The following is a 22731-nucleotide window of genomic DNA, read 5'->3' as shown; positions in this document are numbered from 1 at the left end:
ATACTAGGATAAACCATAGATAGTTGGATCTTTACTGTATAAACAGTTTTAATTGTCACTGATCTTATACACATGAGATAATCTCAAAAATACTGTAATCCACTGAAGAACAATCATTGAAAATTGAAAAATCTATGAATGAAAACTGTACAGTAGGAAAAACCAATGGAAACTATCCATTAGGAAAAAAGGCCATTTATTAAAAACTGCAACAAGAAAAAAACACTGAAAACTGTACTCAAGGAAAGAAAAAAAGACATTGAAAACTGTACACAAGGATAGAAAAAGAGACATTGAAAACTGTACACAAGGGAAGAAAAAAAGACATTGCAAACTGTACACAAGGAAAGTAAAAAAGGCATTGAAAACTGTACACAAGGAAAGAAAAAAAAACATTGAAAACTGTACACAAGGAAAGAAAAAAAAAAGACATTGAAAACTGTACTTAAGGAAAGAAAAAATAACATTGAAAACTGTACACAAGGAAAGAAAAAATAACATTGAAAACTGTACACAAGGAAAGAAAAAAAGACATTGAAAACTGTACACAAGGAATGAAAAAAGACATTGAAAACTGTACACAAGGAAAGAAAAAATAACATTGAAAACTGTACACAAAGAAAGAAAAAATACATTGAAAACTGTACACAAGGAAAGAAAAAAAAACCTTGAAAACTATACACAAGGAATGAAAAAAAGACATTAAAAACTGTACACTAGGAAAAATCATTGGTAACTTAGCGTCAGGGAAAAAAAACTTTGAAAACTGTACACCAGAAAAATCCATTGAAAACTGTTCATTATGTATGTCCTTTGCTCTAATTGTTCAACTCATTTACTGATTTTTTTTAGATGAATGAGAATAAAGATGGAAGAACAATGAAGTTAAACATTCCTGAACAGATAGTTCATCCTTTACTGTACAGTACAGATTTAAATGCCACTGCTGTTCATCAGTTTATAACAACAGAACCACTTTTTCCATGTTTAAATACTTACATTACTTACCGCTCATCAGACAGTTTATAGCATATATAATAAAACGTTCCACTTGACCTGTCACATTACTTACTGCTGATCAGAAAGTTTACAGCATAAATAGTAAAATATTTCACTAGAGATGTGACACCATCTTTGTTAGTATTGAACAAAACATGAAACCATAGTAAAATCACAAGTTCTTAGGCATGATATTAAACTCTGCATTTGATAAACTGCTGAATCTTTAAAATTATACATGTTTGTAGAAGTGACTTAAATGATTGTTAGTTTTAACTTTCCCTTTATTGAAGGAAATGTATGTTTAGTATTGTTGTTTATGTTTTATTGTTATCATTGTTTATGTCGTTTATGATTACAGTTCTTTGTTGTTTGGTTCATTTATTGTTGACACAGTTGGGTGGTATATCACCTTGTCTGTCTATCTGTCCAAATTTCATTGCAATTATCTTAGCTCCCAATGGATGAGTTGATTTCAAGTTTGGTGTTTGGCTATATATGAATGAACATTTTTGTGTCAAAAATATTGACTGACAATGGATGGATTGATTTCAAATTTACTGTGTCGCTTTATAAAGATGAGCATACATCGTATCAATTTTTTTTAGCTGTCTGATGTCAAATTTCTGTACAAGTGGGGTATACCTAGCACAGCAAGAATTGCTACTTCCTTTTAAGGATTGTCCTTTGATTATTTTGCAATCACCTGGGCTGTCTGTTACACTTTTACATAACAGATTTCTCAGCTCCTTTTGAAGGGAATGCTAAGATATTTGGTATATTGCTTTTTTTATGATGACTTGTACCAAGTCTCCCCTTTTCCAGGTTTGACAGACATGGTTAAGTAGGGTATTCTTAGCAGGACATAGCATGCAACACCTTGATCATATTTTTGTTATCTGTTATGGACTTAAATGATTACAAGTTCTATGTAACTAAATGATTAACTATTAGTTGTTAGTTATAAAAAACAAATGACTTTTCAAATCTTAATAATAATAATATGGATGCTTTCTTTTATACTCTTTGGAAAATGTCTGTAAAGTGATGTGATATACCTACACCTTATCAACAGATTTATTTGGTAAACAATGCTTTTTGGAATCCTACTATCTACTTAACTAATTAGGAATATGTTTAAAGTGAATAAATCTATTAATTTCTATATGTATTTTTTGTTTTTGTTTTTTATCATGTACTTCCTGTTTTGTTTTGGTTGTAGTGGTCTTAAGACATACTATTATGTAGGAAGTAAATGGACTGCATGCTTACAAGGATTTCTTTTGTCTATAGTTTACTAAATATTTTTCTTGGACATTTTTATGCATTAGAGTATTCAAAAACAGTTTGCATGTTTACTATAGTAATAATCCCAGTTTAATGTTCCAAATCTTGGATACATAGCAGTATGTAGAGCATGGTTATCTCTCTTTACAGCTAATGAAAGGAATGGAAGGATTGGTAGCATAAATTATCTTTTATGTATAGTACTTGAGATACTGAAATCATTTTTATGGTCTAAGTTGTGTCAGTAAAAATGTTGCAATGCTAGGGTCATTTAAGAAATGATTCTTTGAATAAACTTAAATTTGTTGTTACTGTATTAATTTTATTGATGATTTTATTTGTTTACACCAGTCCTTTGAAATAAAATTGTAAAAACTTATTCATTATTTCATATTTTGTTCCACAAACAACCAAAGTATATCAAACAAACAAGACTACAACAGCTAAAAGGACAATAAGGCTTAGTATATTCCTAATTTAACACAAGATGTGATTTCCTCCTGAATTTCAAAATTGTTTAATCATTGATTTAAAATTTCAATACATGTATTTACTGTTTATATTTAAAATATTCCACCAATTACTAGTTATTTTATACTACCCAAATAAAATGTGTCGCAAGGCATAGCTTGATACGACTGCAATGATCATACCCTGAACAGTTAGTGCAAGTATGCTAGTTTCAGGCCCTTTTCAACCCCTCACTCCTAGACAGTTCATATCTACCCTCTCCCTCAAATCAACTCCAGTATGACCTTAGTGGTATAGAATATTTTGGAACAATATTCTTAATATCCATGTTTACCAATATTTACATTATTGCACAAAAAACCAAGTGTTTATGGATGATGACACGGAAGACAGCACCATACCAATGAAACGCTACAATTTTTATGTGGTTATATAAAAATTATAGTTGTATAGTGGTATCATGCAGTTCTCAGTGCCTTTATCAACTTTAATGTCACAGACAAGTAGTGTTCAGACATTGATATGAGTAAAAGTGTATGTATCTCTGATATTGTAGTACAAGGTGTCATTCTACAACATATAGTTGGTCCAATCACAGTCCAAAATTAAACTTAGTATGATTTTATCTGGAATTCTTTGATATTCTTAATCTAAAGATGTTCTTGAAATGCTTAATCTATCAATGTATCAATGTGATGAAAGTAATCATTCATTTGGATATTTTATTTTTTTAGTTGATTAAATTGAGGTCTTTAGAGTCCCGTTAGCACAAAAAGTTCTGATACCTTTTAAAGTTTTGTCAATATTGATTTGTTAAGGGAAAGTACATATGCTTACATGCATGGGCAAGCAAACAAGGTTAGATAAATCATTTAACTTTCTTTGTAGAGAGTACAACAACAATAATAAAAATATAAATGTGTATTCAAACTGACAATTATATTGAACCGATCTAATTGTTCCCTTACTCAGCTTGTTGGAGATCTACACATTTATACTCAAATAATTGTATAAATATGAAGAATGTTTGTTTTTAACCCCTAATTCCTTAATGGTCCAATACAATCCCCCAAAAACCTGTTTTTTTCTTCGAAGTATTGTACCTTGTACAATTTCATAGAGATATACAAAACTTTAATTGTGCAATTGTGTGGACATTAGGGAAATATATGTTTTGACTTCCTTTTAGGTCTTTAATTCCTAAACAAATCATAATTCCCAAAACTTACTTCAGCATTCCTTGTGTGGTATGAAACATATTGTTACAATTTCATAGTTGTAATCTTACCACAATGATAGTGATGACAGTATCATATCATTAATTTATCACAAATTTATACGGTACATTGCCTCAGTTTTTGAGTAATCATGTATATGTGTAGACAAGGGTTCCAAAAAAAAAAGATAGACCAACTGATGTCTGGACCTGCATCACACCGCAGCCATGATTTATAGCTGCTGAGGAATATGTGACAAAAAAAAAGTGTAATGGGTGGATATACAGAACTATGGAACTTAATTCCCATAGAAATAAGAGAATCATAATTCCCTCATAATATTCACAACTACATAAAACACGAAGTTTCATGAAATTCAGTTAAGTAGTTTACAAGAAGTAGCAATGACAAGCTGATGCATGATAATTAACAATAAATATCTATGGTCAAAGTAACATAACTTCCAAAAAAAATTAGAAATGAAAATGCACAACATCTACATGCCAAGTTTTATGAAATTCTGTTGGGTAGTTTCAGAGGAGTTGTGATGACAAGCTGAAACATGATGATTAATGGTAAATTTCTAAGTTCAAAGAGGCATAACTCCCATAAAAATTAAAGGATCATAATTTGCACAATTACATATGGTGTTTTTGCTACATACCAAGTTTCAGGAATTTCTAATGAGTAGTTTCAGAGGAGTTTTAATGACAAGATGAAGTGTAACAGACAGACCCAACCAACTCCTAAATCAGCTTCAGCCCTTGGTGATGCAGGTAAAATCAACATAAAACACTAGAAAAAAACTTTTACTTTTGGAATAATCTTTTTATTACTAAGATTGATTATAAATTTTTAAAAAAACACAGTTGATTGAGCAAAAATCAGCTTCAATTTATGTATACATGTACCAATATTTTATAAAATGGATGTACAAATTTGCATAGTTTAACATAGCACCAAAATAACAAGTTCAATAAAGTATTGAATAACTAAGCAGTAATAACCCACAGACATCCAAATTGAATCAAAATTAGACTATCAATTGTATTTCCTTTTTCAGATGTTTCAGATGTTACTTAAGTTAAAACCTGACAAAAATAAAAACATACTAGAGGCTCTAAAGAGCCTGAATTGCTCACATGGCTTGATAAGCAACATATTAATTTTTGTAAAAGCAGCCATGTTTTTTCTTAGATAAAATTCCTATTACACAAACCTAAGGAACATGCATATTAGCTTTCAATGAATTCTGTCCAATAGTTTCTGTTGGAAACAACTTTAACATGGCTTCACTGCTTAACACGAAAATTAAACAACACAAAAATCTCATCATGCTAAAGACTTTTACCCCATCAGAATTCTAATTACACTAACAGTTTTGGAGATATATGAGATAAACTTCTGTCTAAACTCTATGTTCTATTTTTACTAAGTGGCCATGTTTTTTTTTAAATCCTTACATCAGTTCTATGCGGAACACTGTGAGAGAACTACTGTTCGTGGGGTACCAATCTTCGTGGATAGGCCAAACCACACATTTTAGTTCCCAACAAAAAGGAGATTTCAGTGAATGTGTATACTCAAAACCTCAAAACCACAAATTCAAGAATCCACAAACTTGTGTTTCTTCCCTAATCCATGAAAATTGGTATCCATGAATTAAAGTACTTTCACATTACACTAAAGGAACATTCATACCAAGTTTGGTTCTATTTGGTCAAGTAGTGTAAGAGGAGAAAATTTTTGAAAGTATATAAAATTAAAAATGGTGAAAAAAAAATCACAAAAGGCCAATTACTCCAAGATGGCTTAACAGATATACACAAAAATTTGAACACAGATAGATAGATGTCATCATGTTTAACACTTTTACCCCCACCAAAATTTTGCTTAACCTAACTAACATCCAAAAACCATATATCTGTGAAAAATTATCCAGTTGAGCCAAATTTCTATGGTGTCATATCACTATTTCACATCTCATTAAGATCAGCTACTTTTACAGTAGGCATCAAACAATGACTCATCTCTTAAAGCACCAGTAACAAAGTAGAAATCTTTTTAAAAGACATACCAAGTATGTTAGATTTATTACCAAAAGTTAATTAGATTGCACTATAAACAAGACCAATGCTGAGTTAGTGCTGCAGTTAAATACTACCTTTTTTAATGGAATTAGGTTTTTTTTCATGTATATGTAATAACAAAAGACAAACTTTTCTTTCCCCAAACTTGTTTCATATTACTTTAAGTTTGGAAAACAATGACAAAACAATACAATATTGTACAACTATACAACCACCATATCATATGAAAATTTAATCAATATGAACAACCATGACAGAAATTCTTGATTATCACAGATTAGAAAAGGAATGCATAAAAAAACTTGACTAACAGTCAATACTGGTTGAGATTCAGTTATTTATAAGAATATAGATTTGTACTAACCTGAGGTGTCTAATACAATTTGAAAACCCTTAACAAAATAAGTACTTTTCAACATTTTGAAATCATGCAAAACATTCTATACACAGACAGTATAAAAATAATTTTTCAAATATCAAAATTAACATTTTTTTTTACATTGTAACTAAATAAAAATAGCAATAAGAATGTCATAAAAATAATCACTAACAGAAGAAAGAAAAAAAATACTACTCCAACTTGGTAAAACCTTTTACAGTGAATTCACAGCACAAGATTCTGACTAGAAAAAAATATCCAAAAATAAACACATGAAAAAAAATCAGACACTTTTTAGTTTGTTTTGATTGATTTTGGAAATTTAACATACACTATTATATAACCATGAATTATACAAGATAACATGATAAAATCCTAGTAGATAATGAATCATAGTTCTCCACTGAATCTATCTGTTACACGGTCTGCATGTTTGGCTACTAAATATTCCATGTAACCAACCACAGGGTATTTCTTCTTGTATGTCCCCAAATATACATCATCTAAGCCTTTTAACTCTTCATCACTCAGTGTACTCTGAAAAAGAAGTCAAGTCACAATAAGTTTAACACTACATCTTACTTTCATTATACTGTGGTGAAGCTTTCTTTCAGTTTACTCTTTAGTTACTTGTAAAAAAAGCAACAACTTGTATTTATTTTCTGTAATAAGTCATGATTTAAAAAAATGCTCAATTCTCTGTATTGCTACACAATCATTGAACAACGTATTTCAAAGAAATTTTAGCTTTAGAATAGCTTATTTTTAAGACCATTATTCCAAAATTTTAGGTGCAACTGTCTTGGAACTTTATGCTACAGAATACATGTACAAATATTAATTGCTCCTGCAAAGGACATCCCTTTGGCTTTGGTGTCATTTTGGTGTCTCCTCTAATGGCTGCAGAAATCACATGAGCAATCACTACTTAGGAGTCAATTTACATGGGACAATGAAATCAGAGAATGTTTTTTTCATTAATCCAGGGAAGGTTTTAATACACAAATGTTTTATGTCCATGTCATTTAATATGTTATTAATCTTGTCCTGAAATATGTATCAATCCTACATTTGTAATGTAACATATAATGGAGGGAAAATCTTACCAGATCATGGTGCATATCCTTATCTTCCAATGACCATTTAGCTATAGCATAAGATGCATCTTTCCCTGCTAACTTATTGTAAGCTGCTCCTTTTCCATAAAAATCTGTAGGATAAAATAGAGAAGTCAAATCAATAAAATTTATCTACTTGAACAATTGTATGTCTTTGTTATATCACATAACATGGTCAAAGTCTTACAAACCATGTGTCAATCATACTGTAGATATACTAATGGACATGGTGGAAAGTTTTAGAAGAGGAATCTCGGCAAAAACCATGTGTCAATCATACTGTAGATATACTAATGGACATGGTGGGAAGTTTAAGTAGAGGGAACTCTGCAAAAAACATGAGTCAATCAAAGTGTAGATATACTAATAGATGAGAACAGGGATCTCAGCAAGAAACATGTGTCAATCATACTGTAGATATACTACTGGACATGGTGGGAAGTTTTAGGAGAGGGATCTCAATAATAAAAAAAAAACATCAATCATACTGCAGATATACTACTGGACATGGTGGGAAGTTTAAGAAAAGGGATCTCAGCACAAAACATGTGTCAATCATACTGTAGATATACTACTGGACATGGTGGGAAGTTTAAGAAAAGGGATCTCAGCACAAAACATGTGTCAATCATACTGCAGATATACTACTGGACATGGTGGGAAGTTTAAGAAAAGGGATCTCAGCACAAAACATGTGTCAATCATACTGTAGATATACTACTGGACATGGTGGGAAGTTTAAGAAAAGGAATCTCAGCAAAAAACATGAGTCAATCAAAGTGTAGATATACTAATAGATGAGAACAGGGATCTCAGCAACAAACATGTGTCAATCATACTGTAGATATACTACTGGACATGGTGGGAAGTTTTAGGAGAGGGATCTCAATAATAAAAAAAAAACATCAATCATACTGCAGATATACTACTGGACATTGTGGGAAGTTTAAGAAAAGGGATCTCAGCACAAAACATGTGTCAATCATACTGTAGATATACTACTGGACATGGTGGGAAGTTTAAGAAAAGGAATCTCAGCAAAAACATGAGTCAATCAAAGTGTAGATATACTAATAGATGAGAACAGGGATCTCAGCAACAAACATGTGTCAATCATACTGTAGATATACTACATGACATGGTGGGAAGTTTTAGGAGAGGGATATCAATAATAAAAAAAAAGCATCAATCATACTGCAGATATACTACTGGACATGGTGGGAAGTTTAAGAAAAGGGATCTCAGCACAAAACATGTGTCAATCATACTGTAGATATACTACTGGACATGGTGGGAAGTTTAAGAAAAGGGATCTCAGCACAAAACATGTGTCAATCATACTGCAGATATACTACTGGACATGGTGGGAAGTTTAAGAAAAGGGATCTCAGCACAAAACATGTGTCAATCATACTGTAGATATACTACTGGACATGGTGGGAAGTTTAAGAAAAGGAATCTCAGCAAAAAACATGAGTCAATCAAAGTGTAGATATACTAATAGATGAGAACAGGGATCTCAGCAACAAACATGTGTCAATCATACTGTAGATATACTACTGGACATGGTGGGAAGTTTTAGGAGAGGGATATCAATAATAAAAAAAAAGCATCAATCATACTGCAGATATACTACTGGACATGGTGGGAAGTTTAAGAAAAGGGATCTCAGCACAAAACATGTGTCAATCATACTGTAGATATACTACTGGACATGGTGGGAAGTTTAAGAAAAAGGATCTCAGCAAAAAACATGTGTCAATCATACTGAAGATATATTACGGGACGTGGTGGGAAGTTTAAGTGGAAAGATTTCAGCACAAACCATGTGTCAATCATACTGAAGATATACTATGGCACATAGTGGGAAGTTTAAGTAGAGGGAACTCTGCAAAAAACATGAGTCAATCAAAGTGTAGATATACTAATAGATTAGAACAGGGATCTCAGCAACAAACATGTGTCAATCATACTGTAAGTATACTACAGGACATGGTGGGAAGTTTAAGAAAACATACATTGTGTATGTGAACTGTAATCATTATGGATGAGAGAGGTGAACAATAAACAAATGTTGCCATTATCAAATTCTGAATTCAGTAAATGATTCATTAATACTCAAAATTTTTCAGCATTTTTAAAAGAGGAACTCAAAAATAATAACAATAAAATAGCAGTGGCCTAAATCAAGACAGAATTTTTAATTCATTTGGTCCTATATACTCACTGATATTTTGCACAGCTACATGTAGCTATATAAAGTACTTGGCAATTCCTTTTACTTAAACTACTATAGAAAGCATATTTTTCTCGATCAAGTGCATATATGTTAAATTTATCTTTGGGTGATATATACAACTTGTACTACAAGGTTTTTAGAGGTTGTGCAACAAAGTAACATATATTATCAAATGAAAATGAGTGTCGTCGAAAATTGCTACTCTCAATGAACATGTCATTGAACTGCACATTATTCTAACTTTTGTTTCAATTTTTTTACAGTTACCTTTTCCTGCTGTAACATCAAAAACAACACCACGTATGGCAAGGTAAACTGGTTGGTCAGACTGAAAAAATTAAGTAACAATTAATATTATTTTTTCTTGCCAGCAACAAAATGAACAAGACTAATATTTGCAGCAATAACTAGACTGACAATCAGATAACACCACTCACTTCAAATGGAGATAAAACCATGTTACATAAATTTCAATAGGAATGGATTTCCTACTACTGTGTGTTTTTGTATTTATTTTTTACATTTTTCCCATTTAGAAGTTTTCTGATTTTGGCTTTTTTCCCCCTTCTGAGATGTTTTTTTCCTTAGAATGCACTAAGCCTATAATCGTGTAAATATTCTTTGAAAAAAGTTTTTGTTGTCAAGGGAAAACCTGTGACAAACACACACTAATTATTGTTAATTTTTTCCTTAGTTTTGACTTGTTATACTAGATGCTATCTTCTTTGGACAAATATTTTTCTGAACTTTTAAGTTATTGTTTTAACAAAGAAAGAACTGGAGAACAGAGATTAAAAGGGAGATAATTCATGGTCCAGAAGAAGACTGGTTAACATTGTGTAATCATAGCAACAGAGTGACTTTCATGAACATTTCATTTAATATAATGATGTAAATTTCTTAAATTGCTTCATTCTGAAATATAAAATATATTGTGTTACTTGTTGAATAGATGTAGGTACATGTTGTATTATTATGTAATGCTTTGTCAGCTTTTGTAATGCACATAAAAACAATCAACTCAACATTGTCCCTGTTGAAAAAGCATGCTACACGTTAAAGTGCTCTCTTCTCTGCACCCCTCTATCTTCAAATCCTAGCTAGAACACTGAATGTATACATGTATCTACAAAGAAAGCTTTACAAATTAAATGTGTTATAAACAAAAGGCTCTCAAAAAGCCTGAATCGCTCAGCTGACAAACTTAACCCTATAAACAAAGTAAAGGTATCGTGCTTTGTTACCATGTTTGATGAAAATTGCTAAAAATGAGCATATATTAATGAATGCTGTAAGTTCAAAAGAGTACCTAAGGCACTGTAAGATGTTGGAAATGCATTCAAAGTGTTTCTAGAACCTCTGTAAAAATTTGGGCAGGACTCCCCCTATGCCCTTTCATTCCATCAGGTCTGAGGGAGCATTAGCCCAGTATACATTTGCTGAAAAAGAACATAAAATGAAGTTAAACCATGGCTATCCAAAATGTTCATCATCACCATTCATATCATGTGACCATGTTTACTATATAAACCAATTAAAGCATGTATAAAAATTAGCGGGCAAATGGCCGTCTAGAATGATCTTTCATTATCACTATTCAACTTAAAACACCTAGCTCCCTAGATGATAGGATATGAGCAGCTGGTGAAAATGGTAATAAAATGGTAAAAAGAACATTTTGACCGCTATGTTCTATTTTTAGTAATGACGGCCATTTTTTTTTTAATGAAGAAAGATACCCTAAAAGACAGTAATACCAACTTTCATTGAATTCTGTATAGTAGTTTCTGAGAAGAAGATTTTTTAAAGTAATAACATCAAAAACAGTTAAAAAGGTCCAAAAAAAGCAATAACTCAGGTCAACAGAAGTTTACCAAAATAACATCACTGATAGATCTTATCATGATGAACACTTTAATCCCATGTCAGAATAGGTTAAACTTTGGAGATATATGCAAAAAAAACTGTCTGATCCCTATGTTCTTCTTTTCTGTAATGGCAGCCATGTTTTTTCACTAATTAAAAATCCAAGCAATCATTTTGTTCAGGATACCATAAAAACAGTAATACCGACTTTCATCAAATTCTGTATAGTTGTTTCTGAGGAGATTTTTGAAAGTAATAATATAACTAGAAGGCCTGTTTATCACAGGAGCCCCCGCCTCATTTGTTAGTAGTGATTTTTTTTTTAGTAAATCAAATGTGTCTGTAAGACACTAATGATGCCCCTGCACGCTGGATTTGCCAAATTAGGAACATGTTTATTTTTGTATGAAGACATGGTTTGTAGATTCAGAAATCCTTCCAAGACTTGTGGTACTCATGGTCTAGGGATCAATTTGGGAATCAGAAATTCCTAAATATATGCATATCTACATATTATATCCTGGCCACATAGTGTCATGAAATTCTGTTTGGTAGTGTCAGACTAGTTGCGATGAGAAAAAGAGGACCTATGGACATATTAATGGACACATAAAAAAATGTTAATACCTCCCCCCCCCCATAACAAATCCCTAACTTTGTTGCTTGAGATATATTTGTGACAAAAATAACAAAGTCTAACTATCACCCAGTTCCGTAATATTTCATGAAAATCAAGATCCTATGACCTTGCACACCATCATTATGTGTAGAAACATCCTGCTAAAAATATTTTAGATGAAGAGATACAAGCCATATAACCCTATTTCTGATGAAAATGACTAAGTCCATCACCAATTTCCATAATATTTCACAAAAAATCAAAATCCTTTGACCTTGCACACCTTCATCATGTGTAGAAATATCCTGTAAAATATTTTAGATGTAGTTCAAAAACTGTATGAGGAGATAGCCGGACAAGCCATGATCCATATATTTCTGAGTAAAATAACAAAGTGTAACTATCACAAATTTCCATAATACTTCACGAAAATAAAAATCCTTTGACCCTGCACACCTTCATTATGTGTATAAATATCCTGTAAAATATTTTAGATGTAGTTCAAAAACTGTACAAGGAGATAGCCGGACAAGCCATATAGCCCTGTTTCTGAGTAAAATGACTTCGTGTAACTATCACCAATTTCCGTAAAATTTCACGAAATTTCAAAATCCTTTGGCCCTGCACATCTTCATTATGTGTATAAATATCTGTAAAATATTTTAGATGTAGTTCAAAAACTGTACAAGGAGATAGCCGGACAAACCATATAGCCCTATTTCTGAGTAAAATGACTAAGTGTAACTATTACCAATTTCCGTAATATTTCATGAAAATCAAAATCCTTTGGCCCTACACACCTTCAACATGTGTAGAAATATCCTGTAAAATTTTTTAGATGTAGTTCAAAAACTGTACAAGGAGATTGCCGGACAAGCCATGATCATGTGTAATCCAGACGGACGGCACAACAGACGTAATGACGAACGGACCGACAGGGGTAAAGTAATATGCCCCCCCCTACAGTTTGTCGCGGGGGCATTATAAAACAGCAAAAAACATCAAAAAAAGGACAATAACTCCAACAGATTTTCACCAAAATTACATCACAGATAGATCTCATCAGTGTGAACACTTTAATCCAAGTCAGAATTTGGTTAAACGGTTTTGGAAATATATGCAATAAAGAGCTGCGCTTTTAGCACATGATACGCCTATGGTCTTTTTAACTTGTCCTTATGCTTTTAATGAATTTGTATGATCAACTAGAAATACTGTGAGCCTTGTCAAATACCCCCCCCCCCTCCTCAAAAAAAAAAGTAAATAAAAAATGCACAAAAAAATTGGCACTATCAAGGCTACCTCAAGTTTAACTAAGTTTGTTGTCTTGATTTTTCACCCATACATTTCTATCTTGTTCAAAACACACTTTTCTGACAAGATTACCAGGTACCTTTTATATGTATTAGTCGATCATCATAACAAATGGTCTGTTTGCAACGATTTTTCAACGAATAAAATTTCCTTGACCATTTCCACCTTTTTTACATAGTAAAATTTCATAAAACAAAAACATAAAATTTGACATTTATACAAATCAGATGGGAGCTTACTTCAATAGATATGTACAATTCATCAAAGTTAATGCAAGTGTTTTTGAGTTATTGTGCGAAAACTTGATAAACTCTTTTTTAAGTACAAAATTCATAACACGGAAATAATAAATCTGAAACTTATAAAAATTGAAAGGGAGCTTACGTCAAAAAGATGAACAATTCACCAAAGTTTCATAAAAGTTGGTGAAAATGTTTTTGAGTTATTTTCCAAAAATTTTGAGTGATTTTATATACCCTTAAACTTTGTCGATGGTTTTATGAAAAAGCACAGATTCACAGAGGTTGATACTTAAATGTAAGGTGATGGTTCCAGTTCTAAATTCAAAGGAAAGCACCTGCTTAAAAAGAAAAACAGTATTGGTAGTGCTAGCAGTGTTCAACTTAATATTATTTCATCGTAGACCTACAGGAAATTTTCATGAAATTTTCTGTTGAATGTGTAACAAATTACTAGAATTTAGTCTATCGGTCTACCACTAATTTCAAACACTGTGTAACAAAGAACTGTAACTTTGAAAAATTCACATTCTAGGGGAGGCTATTATTTCAAGATCTCTATTACAACCTGTATAAAAAGCACCTGATCCCCTTGTATAAACCACCTGATCCCCTTGTATAAAGCTAAGCAACTATTAATAAACAATACAGTTATTTAAGGCAGATAATATCTAATATTTTTTACTTTAATTTTTCAAACAATAAAAAAACCAAGTTCATAGAAATTTTTTTAAAATACTTATTCTAAATTCTTTATGACTCTAAAGATATTTTTTTTTTAATTCTTGTTATAAATTCGCATTATATTTCAAAATAACATTTTCTTTAAAATTTGCAAAATGTCAAGAAAAGATGTTGTATGTATTAGATATCATACTGTGATCTACCTGAATTGGTTAATTAATTCCTTGCACCTTAGGTTACGGTAGGTCATACAATGTACCTAATTCTTCTAGTAGATAAAATGTCCTAATTTTTCACAAAGATGACCCTGAATGAACATATTTTAAAATTTTAATGTAAATAAACTTAGTTCACCTAACTTGAGATAATTGAGCCTTATTAAAGCTGATATTTCACAACATTCATATGGATTCTATAGGGAATTTCCAATATTTCGCAAACTTCTAAAAAAAAACTGGTCAGTCAATTTTCTTAAGACTTTAAATAAAGAACACTTAATTCTTAACTGACATTCTTTCATATTTCAAAATGAAAATTGGGGATCACAAAACTAATTTTCTTGCAATATTAAAAAAAAAAAAAAATTCCATGCATTTTAATAGAACATTTTCCCACCAATTAACTCCATTTTTAACATCATTTCAAATGCTTTAGTTTATAGAAATATATTTGTCTTTGGGTTAAAGCCTTTGGGTCAATATCAAGATATTGGGCTGATAACAAGGTTTATGTTAGAAAGGCTATGAATTAATCTATAATTATACATGTATGTACCATTGGTCAAGTCTCACATGCCATGCCTTACACATGTACATCACTTGACTGTGACGAAGAAAAAGTTGGAGAAACTACATATGTACGATGGATTGAGGCCTCCCTTAATTTTTGTATGATATAAATACAAGCAGGCACCACTTGTTAAGTCTATCTTCTGAATAGCTCCAGTTTATGAAATTAGTCAAAGTTCACTGGAAACTACAAGCTTTTAGTGGTGTGGCACATGTTTAGTAGACATTTGTATCATATTTAGTTTACATTAGGTTATCCAGTGATTTGTACTGGTTACATAAGGTTATGCAGTGATTTGTACAGGATCATTATCCAGTGATGTGTACAGGTTACATTAGGTTATCCAGTGATGTGTACATGTTTCATACTGGTTTTCCAGTGATGTGCACAGGTTACATAAGGTCATCCAGTGATGTGCACAGGTTACATAAGGTTATCCAGTGATGTGTACAGGTTACATAAGGTTATCCAGTAATGTGTACATGTTTCATTAGGTTATCCAGTGATGTGTACAGGTTACATAAGGTTATCCAGTGATGTGTACAGGTTTCACTAAGTTATCCAGTGATGTGTACAGGTTTCACTAAGTTATCCAGTGATGTGTACAGGGTTTCATTATGTTATCCAGTGATGTGTACTGGATCATTAAGTTATACACTGATGTGTACAGGGTTTCATTATGTTATCCAGTGATGTGTACTGGATCATTAGGTTATACAGTGATGTGTACAGGTTCCATTAGGTTATCCAGTGATGTGTACAGGATCATTAAGTTATCCAGTGATGTGTACAGGTTCTATTAGGTTATCCAGTGATGTGTACAGGCTTCATTAAGTTATCCAGTGATGTGTACAGGTTATATTAGGATATCCAGTGATGTGTTCATGTTTCATACTGGTTTTCCAGTGATGTGTACAGGTTACATAAGGTGATCCAGTGATGTGTACAGGTTACATAAGGTTATCCAGTGATGTCTACAGGTTACATAAGGTTATCCAGTAATGTATACATGTTTCATTAGGTTATCCAGTAATGTGTACAGGTTACATAAGGTCATCCAGTGATGTGTACAGGTTACATAAGGTTATCCAATGATGTGTACAGGTTACATAAGGTTATCCAGTAATGTGTACATGTTTCATTATGTTATCCAGTGATGTGTACTGGATCATTAAGTTATACAGTGATGTGTACCAGTTCCATTAGGTTATCCAGTGATGTGTACAGGTTTCATTAAGTTATCCAGTGATGTGTACAGGGTTTCATTAGGTTATCCAGTGATGTGTACAGGTTTCATTAAGTTATCCAGTAATGTGTACAGGTTACATAAGGTTATCCAGTGATGTGTACAGGGTCATTAAGTTATCCAGTGATGTGTACAGGTTTCATTAACTTATCCAGTGATGTGTACAGGTTATATTAGGTTATCCAGTGATGTGCACAGATAACATTAGGTTATTCAGTGATGTGTACAGATTATATTAGGTTATCCAGTGATGTGCACAGATTACATTAGGTTATTCAGTGATGTGTACAGGTTATATTAGGTTATCCAGTGATGTGCACAGATTACATTAAGCTATCCAGTGATGTGTACAGGTTACATTAGGTTATCCAGTGATTTGTACATGTTACATTAGGTTATCCAGTGATTTGTACAGGTTTCATTAGGTTATCCAGTGATGTGTACATGTTACATTAAGTTATCCAGTGATGTGTACAGGTTTCATTAGGTTATCCAGTGATGTGTACAGGATCATTAGGTTATCCGGTGATGTGTACAGGTTTCATTAAGTTATCCAGTGATGTGTACAGGTTTCATTAGGTTATCCAGTGATGTGTACAGGATCATTAAGTTATCCAGTGATGTGTACAGGTTTCATTTGGTTATCCACTGATGTGTACATGTTAAATTAGGTTATTCAGTGATGTGTACAGGTTAAATTTACTTCATAATCATTACTGATAGATCTAGAAACTGTTAGTATTCTTCAAATAGAAGTTTAGAGGTCATTTTACCAAATTCTAGTTAAATCAGTACCTGGTTATATCCACAGTTGGGTTTTTAGTCAAATTGGCATCCTGCAAAATTGGGACTAGGTCAAATCAGTACTTTAAAAATATACAAGATTATTCAAACCAATAATCTATCGGATATCAAAATAAATGCAAGGCAGGGTTTAAGACTAGACAGATAAAACAGAAAACATAAAAAATGTAGATATATGTATTCATTTTTCCATGGCTGCTATGATAAGGGATTTTAAGTTCAATATCTACAAAACTATTACTTTAGCTGAATAGATTGGAAACTAAACTTTTGGTGTTTAGGTTTTATACATGCAAGAAATTAAATCTGACAGTTCAATCCTTTTGTTCAAGATTGATTTTATTTGGTTACATTACATGTATATATAGTAAATTACATTATTGTAATTAAAGTTAACCAATTGCTAAGCAAGCAATGCAAGATTTTATGATAATTTCACTACATTGCTATTTATTAGTTGAGTTGGATTTCCAAGTATTTGGCCAATGTAGTCATAGAGACCATGAACACTTTATAGATAGTATTTTGTCTGACTGACTATAAAAATAACTCCTACCCTGAAATATTATGTGTGAATTATTGAGCAATATAATATAAACTGTTGTATACTAAATGACCAAAAAGCATAAAAAAATTACTTTACATTTGTATCAACTAGAGGCAAGTCCGTTGCTGATTATTGTCTTGTCCCTTACAGGAGAATATGATCTGAAGCATATACCTGATCATTTGACTCTCAAAATTATATTAGCCGAAACAATCAACCGTCTGTAAACAGTGACAAATGTACTGTCAACATTATTAATGTAAAATATGACACTCTAAACATCCCTAGTGATTGGATGTCAGACACTAAAACAGTCTCAGCATTAAATCAGTATATATAGGACATTGAACAATCAGAAATGAACCAGTGCACATTAATTCCACATATTTATTTTCCAAAGATTGTTTCCATACGCTTTAATTGGTTTCTTTCTAATAACATTGTAGATATATTTTTAAAATTCTAAACACACGATCTTTTGTTTTGTTAACGCACAATACATTTGTTAAGATATTGAATATCTTGAGAGATCTGTTGACCTATTCATTGGAGATGCACACTATTATGGACAATGTTGGGGACAGGAACTTCTATTTTGGTACTATGTACTGACAAGGTCTTATACATGATGGTACTACAAAGAGTAATTTATCATTCTATCAGCATTGTTAATAACTTTAGTAAAAATTGGTAGGTAAGCTTTCTTGAATTTCTACTTGTAGACTTGTCATCTTGCCTAATGCTGCTTGCAAGAACCAATTATATTTCTTTAAACAAATACATAAACAATGTACATGTACCTTTCTAGAATGCACATGATTAACAATGAGTGTTGCCCTTTAAGTAACTCTGGGAATGCAGAAGACTTAGAGCTATGTATCTCTCGAACGAATAAGAGAAATTCATTTTAGATCTTTTGAAGGGATTTTAAACATTTTTTCTGTAGGTATTTTTTTAAAGATCATTTTTTACAAATATTTGCAATTTAAAAAAAAATCAGTCATGTATGGGGTGTGGATTGGGTACCCTTTATAACAAATAACAGTAAAAAATTAGGCAAAACAGCGGTAACGGTAACCTAAAAATCATAACAGTAAACTAATCTTTGAAAATGTGTAAACAAATGTTGATATTTTGAATACAGTTTGTAATATCCGTAACACATATTTCTTTAAGCAGTTTGACAATAAGTTAAACTACTAAAATGATTGTGACAACTGTAAAACTTGTCGTCCCTAAACATTTTCTCATTGTCAAATATTATCATTACCCAATAAGTAGATATTACCGTTTCTTCTAAACAACAAGATGATCATGTGAATAAATATAATAAAAAAGGTAAAAAAAGTCCTGACTGTAGAGCTGTGATAAAATTCCACGCCATTTTTAATTACGAGGATAAATAATGCAATAACCTATTAAGGTTTACGGTAATTTTCATAACGAAAAAACGCTTACAGTTACTAAATTTAAGGTTGTTATTAATCATGATAAACAATTGGTTACAGAAAACAGTAAAATAGTGCTCATATAATGCTTACAATAGCCAAAAAAGGCTGTATCTCCCTCTAAACAAGAACTCCTTATTTAATTAAACATTTGTTCAAGATTATAAAAACAGTTACATCTCTTACCATATCATTATGGTCATTGTAGTGCTGATTTAACCAGGTCCAAATTTAAACATTTCTGGTGCCGATTTGACTTGCACCCAATTTTACCAGCAGTGCTGAACTACATTTTAGTACATACTTCAGGAAAAATCTTTTTTGGAATTTTTGGTAATCTACATTTGTACCTGTTAATGTTATAGCACAATTTACATGTACATCATACACAGAAAAAAAAATACACACTATGGACTTCAACATACATCAGCATGCAATTTAATATCCTGTAGACAATGATTGGTAACAATGAAACATGTAATGAGTGGGACCAAGAATCTTTTGGGACAAACAGTCTTCACACAAATTAGGGATTCAAATGAACTGTTTTTTCGGGAGAGTTTTCAGTTATATCTTTCTCATATTATCCAAATATATGCGTTTCCTTATTCAATTATTGTTTGTAAGAACTAAAATGATGCAATGCTAGAGGTTGTCTAACTTATCTTTTAAGAGGTTAAAACTTCACCTTATGATTAAAGTTTTGAAAGATTTGATATTGTTTTAAAAAAAGAAGTGATTGAGTTTGAATTCCGTACCGTACCTAGCGTCAATCCCCGTACCAGCAAAGAAAGGACACGATCTTATCCAGAATGAAAACAAAATCTTATACAGTCTGATGCGATTTTAATTTATTGTCAATGAAAATTTTGATAAAATTATGACTTTATATAATGTTGAATATGCCATAAATTTGTACAGATAACAAAAAATACCAGACTTTGATTATGGGTACGGAAATTTCGGGTTACACATTTTAGACCTTTTGAAAACTGAAACTCTAATGAAATTTACTTTTTCAACAAACAATTTAAAAATCATTAATTCTAGCCTAACCATCATGTCATTTTGTAAATGTGTACCAACTTTCAGCTGGAAATATCAAGCAATAATGAAGAAATTGGCAAAGTAGTATTTGGGTACAGGGAAAAGTTGGTACAGGTATGGGTTACACATTTAGACCATACCAAACCGGCCGATTAGCCTGAAGAGGCTCCACATCCATAAATGCGTGGACAAGGAGCCACTGCCTTACAAGTAGGTTGCAGGAGTACACTACACTCAGAGTGGAATGGTTCTCTAACACTTAAGTCTGCTCTGAGTGAAACTCAGTGTTACACTGACATTTTGAGTGTTTAACACCCATATTCTGCCTAGCCAACACTGACTGTTTGTATATTGCAATAGTAGTAAAATTCAATGAGGAATAACAGGGAATTCATTGTAAGATACGATGCATATTCTTTTTTTTTTGTTTGTTTCTCATGTAATTTGGAGCACTCCAGTTAAGATTAAAAATTAGTTATGTCATTAAAATATCATCTTTTTATTCATATATTTTGTTCATGTTCATCATTTATTGATGTGTTTTTTTTTTTTTTTAATTTCAGCTACGTCCAATGAGTGGGAGATATCATGTAGAAATATTACTTCATATTTTAATCAAGTTTTTTTTTAGATAATTTTTTTATTTTTAAATTTAAATAAAAAATTTTTGATCTACTATTTACTATTTATAAACATAAATAAAACACTCTGAGAGTATTGACTGTTGTAATTTGATTTGAGTGACGGACTTGTAAAAACAGTCTGGTGACGCTTTTAGTTCAGAACTGATAGTTCTAATAATTGAACAGCTTTTCCAGAAATAAAAGAAACAAATTACAGGTCCCGAGATAATGTGTACATAACAATTGTAAAGTAGAAGCTCTCAATCAGGACTTCAAACATTGTCAGTAATAATTATACAAGTCACAAAACGTTGTCCAAATGAGGATCCTCAGCTGGTTGTTTTCAAGTGCTAAAAATGCTTCAGGTTAACTCTTAAACATTTGTTATTTAAAGTATGTTTCAAATACAACCTACATATATCTTTATTTTAATGATAAGTTTTGTTAAACGGTTTTGAACTTTCAATGAAGCAGACCGTTGTTTACTCCTGTATAAAAATATACCCTAGACGAACTTCATACATATATACACGTAGTTGTCTATTATTACAAATTTAAATGAACACAATGTTTACAATGTCTTGTTCAACATGTCATAGTTTTCCTTTCCTCTTTCGTCTACCCCGGACCTGACTTTTTATGGGCAACTTGGCAGGTGTTTCTAGAAAAGCAGAGGATGCTTACCCTATTGATGCACCTAGTTCATGCTCCCAGTTTTTAGTGGAGTCTGAGTCGCTCATTTACTTTTGTTACTTTGTATGTATGATTTTAGTTAATTTATGTTCTTTGTTGTGTATGTCTGTTTTCCATGTCTGGTCTTTGTCCCTGGATAGCATTCTTTTGATTACAGCTATAACCTTGGTTTCCTTGATTACTCTTGCAGTCTTTCATATCAAAGTCAGCATTGCTACATCAATAAAAGTTAATAAAAGTTAGAAATGGGAAATGACAAAACAGTACAAATTTATATACCAGTATTGCAATCGCCAAGTACAGGAGATTCAATTTCACACTCAGGTCAGTGATTCTCCAAATACAATTAACAACCAGAATAAATGATGTCCCAAATAGACTCACATTTCACCGTGAAAAAATTGGACGAACACAGGTAACTCTGACTTCATGTTAAAGAGACATAAGTCGCTGAGTCTAGTGTAAATGTGCCCTATCTGGGCATGTAATAAGTTAACCATCCGTCAAATACAAGTGAGGATTTACAAGAGAGACAATATATTTAACAATAGAAAATTCAATGTAAAGAGGGTACAGCAGTATACACGAGAGTTATCCTGTCGATAACAAGACAGATTGAAGATTGCCATTAGTCCAGATAATCATGACATCCATTGAGGCCTTTAATCTGACATTTAAAAGGGGGAGCGCCAAGCAGAATAAAAAATAGCCCCATAAGACGGCATAATATCATTTGGACTAGTTTACCATATGTTAACACTTACACAAGTTATAGCTAACTTACATTAGATCCGTCGAACTCTTCCAGTTCTGAATTTGAGAAAATCTTTGCATTCTCCTCTTCATTTTTCCCAAGTATCTCAATCTCAACTTGTTTATACTTGCTTTCTGTTAACGAAAGATTTATAAACAAAAAACACGCTATCAAAACATAGGTTTTAGCCATATTTACAATTTCGCAGTGTGCTGTATGAAAGAGCACTTTTCATTCGACAGAATTTTTACTTTGACC

The 22731-nt window shown here is 31.9% G+C and overlaps 2 protein-coding genes across 6 annotated transcripts in view; one reads left to right on the top strand and one right to left on the bottom strand.

The window, feature by feature from the left end:
• Positions 1-2665, top strand: part of LOC148623482 (hapless 2-like) — a 43382-nt gene extending 40717 nt beyond the window's left edge. For all 5 annotated transcript variants that reach the window (XM_088565309.1, XM_088565312.1, XM_088565311.1 and 2 more), the window contains one exon: positions 853-2665. In XM_088565309.1, the coding sequence (XP_088421435.1) occupies positions 853-1029 (177 nt within the window). In that variant the 3' untranslated portion in view covers positions 1030-2665. The remainder of the gene's footprint in view (positions 1-852) is intronic.
• Positions 2666-4781: 2116 nt separating this feature from the next.
• LOC148623481 (uncharacterized) lies at positions 4782-22690 on the bottom strand. Its single transcript, XM_088565317.1, has 4 exons — positions 22504-22690; positions 10068-10128; positions 7550-7653; positions 4782-6980 (listed from the first exon to the last, which is right to left on the bottom strand). Exons 1-4 carry the CDS (start codon positions 22663-22665, stop codon positions 6834-6836), a joined length of 474 nt encoding a protein of 157 aa, XP_088421443.1. The 5' UTR covers positions 22666-22690; the 3' UTR covers positions 4782-6833.
• Positions 22691-22731: the final 41 nt, after the last annotated feature.

The sequence above is a fragment of the Perna viridis genome, chromosome 2 (genome assembly GCF_037379345.1).
Source record: "Perna viridis isolate PV_CMFRI_1.1 ecotype Kerala chromosome 2, ASM3737934v1, whole genome shotgun sequence".
NCBI lineage: Eukaryota > Metazoa > Mollusca > Bivalvia > Mytilida > Mytilidae > Perna > Perna viridis.
Note: the sequence above shows the minus strand (reverse complement) of the source record. Positions and strands in the feature narration are given on the sequence as shown.